At 24.0% G+C, this 6,894-nt stretch overlaps 1 protein-coding gene across 1 annotated transcript in view; it reads left to right on the top strand.

The window, feature by feature from the left end:
- The window catches only part of LOC117178079 (ribonuclease Oy-like), a 10,216-nt gene that overhangs the window by 1,234 nt on the left and 2,088 nt on the right, over positions 1-6,894 (top strand). Inside the window, exon 2 of the mRNA XM_033369309.1 lies at positions 3,516-4,047. Within this exon, the coding sequence (XP_033225200.1) occupies positions 3,516-4,047 (532 nt within the window). The remainder of the gene's footprint in view (positions 1-3,515; positions 4,048-6,894) is intronic.

Genomic DNA, 6,894 nt, shown 5'->3' with positions numbered 1-6,894 from the left:
AAGACCACCGAAAATAAAATTTATGAATTTATTTTAGCGAAAATGTCACAGAAGGATATATCAAAATTAACAAATTCATGAAATTAACGAATAAAATAGAATATTAAAAATTATACAAGAAATAATAAGAAGAAATATAACAGCTAACAAAAAAAACTGAGGATCAAAATAATAAATGGGAAGGTAACGAAAAATTAATATCATATAATAATAATGAACTTAAATTAGATCAAGTTTATTAACTAAAATCAGGGTAGCGGTCAAAACAATTATCTGGTTACTTTATTTTAAAAAACCAATAATAAATTCAATTGACAATTCGAAAGGAAATTCAAGAATAGATTAAATTAGGGAGGGGTTTGAATGTACTTAAATATGAGAAAATTCAGAATAAGAGAATAATTTCATAAAAACACAAAAAAAAAATAAAATCAGATCAGTATTTCAATAATAATAATAATAATAATAATAATCCAATAAAAATCCGCTTTTGTCCTCCCGTTTTGAATCTCCAGGCAATATTTTTCTGAATACTTTTGAGTACCACAAAGCAACCAAGAAATAGAAAAATTGTAATGCCTTTTACTTTTGCACATTTCGCAACTTTTCTTCACTGTTTTTTGAATAATAATGAGGTAAAAAGCTTTTTAAAACATATGATCGGTCATTTTACGATGTAAGGATTAATTTCCACACAGTTGGAAATTATTTCCTCATTTTAGTTGATAATTCAAATCTTCCTTAAAAAATGTAACTTTTTGGTTAGAAATTTTATATTTTTTTTACAAAATAATTTTTTAACTGGAATTTAAACTGATCCTGTTAAAGATTAATTACTTATCATTTAAAAATTCATCCCTTTGATCAAATATTTAACTATTTTGTTAAAAAATTTCCTGAAAAAAATTCTTATTGGTAGAAAGTTGATCTATTTGTTTGAAAATTAACATTCTTGTTAATAATTCATATTTTTGGGTTTAAATTTCGATTGTTCTGTATCAAATTAACCTTTTTTGGCTTTAAAATTTAACAACTTAGCTCAAACTTAAACTACTTTGTTGATAATTTATTTCTTTTTTGGTTAAAAATTCCTCATTTTAGTTGAAAGTTCATCTCATTAGTTAAAACTTCATGTATCTTCTGAAAAATTCGTGTTTTTTGTTAGAAAAATAATCTTCCTAGTCGAAAATTCATCTATTTCATTCAAAATTCCACTATTTGGATGAAAATGTACCTATTTTTTTTAGAAGTATTCTTTTTGATAGAAAATTAATTATGTTTGTAGAAAATTAATCTTTTATTTCAAAATTAAAATACATTACATTAAAAATGTAACACTTTTGGTTATTTTTTTTTATTTTTGTTAAAAAATTAATTTTTTTGACTGGCAATTTAATAGTTCCTATTAAAGATTGATTCGATTGTTCTACATCAAATTCATCTTTTTTGGCTTTAAAATTTAACTACTTGGCTAGAAATTAAACTCCGATGTTAGACTTTTGTTTTTATTGAAGATTCATTTTTTTTGGAAAATTCGTGTTTTTGTTACGAAAGTAATCTTACCGGTAGAAAATTCATTTATTTGTTTGAAAATTCAACTATTTGAATTAAAATGGAACAGTTTTGCTTAAAAGTCATATTTTTTATAGAAAATTAATTCTCTTCGTAGAAAATTCATTTTTTAGTTCAATGTTAAACTAATGGTTAACAGTTGAACCACTTTTTAAAAATACATTTTTTCATCACGGATTCGTCATTTTAGTTGATAATTAATATTTTTCGTTAAAAATGTAAATTTTTTAGTAAGAATGGTATTTTTTGTTTTCATTTTTGTTACGAAATAATTTTTTCACTGGAATTTAAACTGTTCCTGTTAAATATTGATCACAGATAATTTAAAAATGAATCTCTTTGATGGTCTAATATGTAACTATTTTATTGAAAATGTGTCTGTTTTTTGGAAAACGATTCTGATTTGTAGAAAATTTATCTATTTGGTTGAAAATTAACATTTTTGCTAAAAATTCATGTTTTTGGATTGAAAATTCGATTTTTCTGTATCAAATTCAGATTTTTTGGCTTTAAAATTTAACTATTTGGCTAAAATTTTGACTACTATCTTAAAATTTTTTTTTAATTCGTCATTTTAGTTGAAAATTTATTTCATTGGTTGAAACTTCATGTATTTTGTTGAAAATTCGTGTTTTTCTTACATAAATAATCTTCCTTGTAGAAAATTCATCTATTTTTTCCAAATTTAACTATTTGGATGAAAATGTAACTATTTGGTCAATAAGTCGTATTGATTGACAAATAATTTTTCAAATAGAAAATTCATATTTTTAGTTGAACATTAAACTAATGGTTAACAGTTGAACCCCTTTGTTAAAAATACATTTTTTTGGTTGCGTATTCGTCATTTTAGTTAATAACTAATCTTTTTCGTTAAAAAAGTTACTTTTTTGGTCAAAATTTTATTTTTTTATTTTTGTTACAAAATATTTTTTTCACAGGAATTAGAACTGTATAAAATTCATCTTTTTTGGCTTTAAAATTTAACTATTTGGCTCAAATTTAAACTACTATGTTCAAACTTTATTTTTATGTTTAAAAATTCCTCATTTTAGTTGAAATTTTATTTCATTGGTTGAAATTTCATGTATTTTGTTAAAAATTCGTGTTTTTGTTACAAAACTAATCTTCCTGCTAGAAAGTGCATTTATTTGTTTCTAAATTTAACTATTTGGGTGAAAATGCAACTATTTTGTTAATAAGTCATCGTATTGATTGAAAAATAATTTTCTAAGTAGAAAATTCATATTTTTAGTTGAAAATTAAACTACTTAGTTGAACCAATTTCTTAAAAATTCATTTTTTTTGTAGCGGATTCGTCATTTTAGTTTAAAATTCATCCCTTTCGTTAAAAAAAAACTTTTTTAGCTAAACATTTTTTTAAATAATTTCTTGACTACAAATTGAATTATTCCTGTGAAATATTCATTGAATATAAATTTTAAATTTATCTCTTTGATCAAATATGTAACTATTTTGTTGGAGATTTGTCTTTTTGATAGAAAATCATTTTTCTTGGTAAAAAATTGACCTATTTGATTGAAAATTAAAATTGTTGTTAAAATTTTATATTTTTTTGGATTGAAAATTAGATTGTTCTATATCAAATTCATATTTTTGACATTAAAATTTAACTACCTGGCTAAAAGTTAAATAATTGCTCTATTTGATTGAAATTCAACTGATTGGTTGAAAATTCAACTATTTTGTTACCAATTATTTTTGGAATTCTCTATGTCAATTAGCAAATAAATTCAAAAATATTTTTCCAGAAAAAAAAGAAATAGTGGCATTAGCAGGAAATTATGAGAAAATAGTATCTTTAGTATAATTTTTTTCAAAATGTTAGAAAAATAGTGTAATCCCTCAAAAAAAAGTGTGGTGAGTCCGAAGCCTAGAAAATAGCAAAGTAGTTACTTAAATTATTATTTAATTTTTTCCAGGGGTTTAATTGGGACAAATTCATTAAGAAATCCCAACGATTTTGACTTGCTAGTTTTTACTCAGCACTGGCCAAAAACTGTTTGTTTCGAATGGAGAGAAAAATCAGATAAAAACAAGTGCACTATACCAAATGACGAAGAATGGACAATCCATGGAATTTGGCCGACTCAATTCCACAAAATTGCTCCATTGTTTTGCAATAAGACTTTACATTTCGACCTAGCGGCTCTCGCAAGTATTGAAGACATTTTAGAAGTTAAGTGGGTTGATATCGAGCATGGACTGAAGCCCGCTTCCTTCTGGAAACATGAATGGGAAAAACATGGAACTTGCGCTTCTGTGCTTGAATGTATGAGCACGGAAAAAAAATATTTCCAAAAGGGTATCGACCTTCTTGATGAATATGATATGAAAAATGTTCTGGGGAAGGCAAGTATTTATCCTGGAAATCAGTATCCAGTAGAGCAAATTCTAGATGGAATTAAAAAAATTTTGGACGTTAACGCTCAAGTCATGTGCGTCAAACATCCGGTAAGAATAAATATTTTTCATTTGAATGATAACGCTTAAAATTTTTATTAATAATAAAACTATTTAAAATTAGAAGCTGCCAAAGTTTGAGTGATTAACATTTTGAACTCTTTAATAAATCAAAAAAAAAATGTTATCCTTTTCAAATTTGAAAACTTTTAATTACGAGACTGAAATTTTTTCATTTTTTCGGCTAATTGAAACTAGAGTCAAAATTTTAACACTTAATTTATAGCATTCTCTTTGTTCCTGTTTTGATCAAGATTATTATTTTTCTGCATCATCAATTTTGTGAATAAAAATTTCAAAAACAAACAAATTTTACTTCATCATCAAATTTATTTCTGAATGTTTCTGAAAATTATTGGGACGACTGAAAAATCCTGAAAAATAAAATTCCCGACATAGTAAAATACCCGAATTCGAAAATTCCCGAATTGGGAAATTCTTGACAGAAAATTGCCGAATTAAAAATATCTAAGCTAGAAAATTCCTGAATTTTAATATTACCGAATTTAAACAATGAAAAAACTTGATCAGTAAATATGATTAAATTTTTAAAAATACAATCATTGAATATTTCTATAACACATCATTATTTTGAATGTTTCAAGTTTCTGAAATTATTCTTTGAATTTAAAATAACGATAATTGCGTCCAATTTTTCTCCAGAAACATATATTTTTAAATTATTGTGTATTAAATTCAAACAATAATTTTAGAATCATTAAACATAATTCTCTTTTTTTATAAAAATATTTAATTATTGTATTTTTAATAAATAAATAAAGTTTATAGAAAAATTTTAATCGTTTAAATTTGGGAATTTTCCGATTTGGTAATATTATAAACTGTTTGGGAATTTTAGTATTTATTAATTTTATTTTTCGGAAATTTTATTACTCAGAAATTTATCGATTCGGAAATATTAGTGTCGGCAACTTAATTTTTTGAGATTTTTCAGTCGTCCCAAATTATTGATAAAAGAGACAATTTTAAATGTAAATTAGTTCCTAATATTGGAAATTGGTTTGAAAATTTTGATACGACACTATAATATGTAAAGTTTTTCACAATTTCAAACAGACAAGACAAATTTAACTATGCGCAAAAACTTGTTTTGAAGAATTCCACAAAAATTTAGAATCCTTTCAGTAATTTTGAAATATTTAAAAAGGGGACATTCTTTGAAGATTTCTATGACATTTTAAAATAGTTTAGGTTTTATTTTAAAAGAACAATTTTAGGTTTTAAAGATTTCAAAATGTGTCGAAAAAGGATCAGGAAGATTTTAAAATAATTTGTTTAATTTTACTAGACAAAAAATAAGTTTAGGAGATATTTAAGTTTTAAAAATATTTTTAAATAAGATTTAAAACTTCTAAAGTTTTCAAACAATTGAAAAATATTTAAAACCTGTAAAGATTTGAAAAAATAAACAAAAGTTTAGATTTCGAAAAAAGTAGCTTTCCTACTATTTTGTAAATATCTGTAAAATAAACCAAATTTCTTTATAATTATCTAGATTTTTTTGACGCATCTGAAATCTTCAAACATAATTTAGAATTTCCTTCATAATCTTAGGAAAATTATATTTATATAACTTTAAAGAGAAACTAGAACACTTAATTCCTTGTTCTCAGATCTTAGAATTTCAAAATCTAGGTTTAGCTTCAATTTAGGTGTTCAGAAAATTTTATCAAATAAATAGTTATTGGAATTTTTTATTTATCATTCAAAATTATTTGTCCTCTCAAATCGGAAAAGTATACGCTCGCACAGCGCGCAATTGATGATGCTAATAAATTTATAATTTTACAGTAATTAATACTTCCTATTTTTATTTCAAATGATTTAATAATTTTACGCCTTGAAAATGTTTTATATTTTAATTAGACAAGCTAGGAAGGTTATATTTTTAAATTTTTTAAAGATTCTATTAAAATAAAATTATTCATACTTTTGAATTTGTAATGGTCCAAATATAAAGTGCTTAAATAACTTACATTTGCAATTATTTGCTGTCTCCTGAAAAAATGAAAGTCTGTTATTCTAGTTTAGAAATTATTATCGTCTGTAATATAACAAGGTGGCCGTTTTAATCGACGAAATAAATTCCCGATTTTTTCCCGGTTCGAAAACATTTTTCACGATCAATGAAATTTAAAAAATGGAACAATAAAGCTACAAAATTTTCCACGTGAGATAATAAAAAATCAGCATTAAATGAAAGCACTCAAAGTGGAACTGTTAAATTTTGAACTTTTAAATTGAAATTTAAAAGTTTTTAAATAAAAAATGTTGTATTCAAATGTTCAATAATTTAAGCGTATAAAATTGAAGGTACTCGCATTTTTTAAGATAAAAAATATAAATCCACGTTATCATTTACAATGCTCTAAATTAAAAAATCAATCAATGAACTTTAAAATTTGCAAAATTATATAATTTTAAGGAATTTTAATTATTTTCTTTTTAAATAGTTTAAACATCTTTGGAAAGCTTAAAAATTTTATTTCAAAATCTTGAGAAATCTAGAAATGGTTTTAAATTAAAAATTATTTTGGAAATTTTTTCAGAAATTCTAAATATCTGTCAAAATTAATTAACCCTTAAGCGGCCAAAACGCCACTACCGGGACACTGCTTTTCAACGGCCAACAACTAAGACTATTCAACACTAGAAAAAATTGACACATATATTTTTATTGCTTCAGATCTCCTCTTTCCGACGGTGCCAATGAAGTTCCTCAAAAAATTTTCTTATTATCCCAAAATGCAGTTTAAACAAAAAAAACGTGATTTTTCGTGCCTATTTTTTTTTGTGAACCATTTTCCAAAGCTTTTC

The sequence above is a fragment of the Belonocnema kinseyi genome, chromosome 8, assembly GCF_010883055.1.
Source record: "Belonocnema kinseyi isolate 2016_QV_RU_SX_M_011 chromosome 8, B_treatae_v1, whole genome shotgun sequence".
Taxonomy (NCBI): domain Eukaryota; kingdom Metazoa; phylum Arthropoda; class Insecta; order Hymenoptera; family Cynipidae; genus Belonocnema; species Belonocnema kinseyi.
This window is presented reverse-complemented; position numbering and strand designations above follow the sequence as displayed.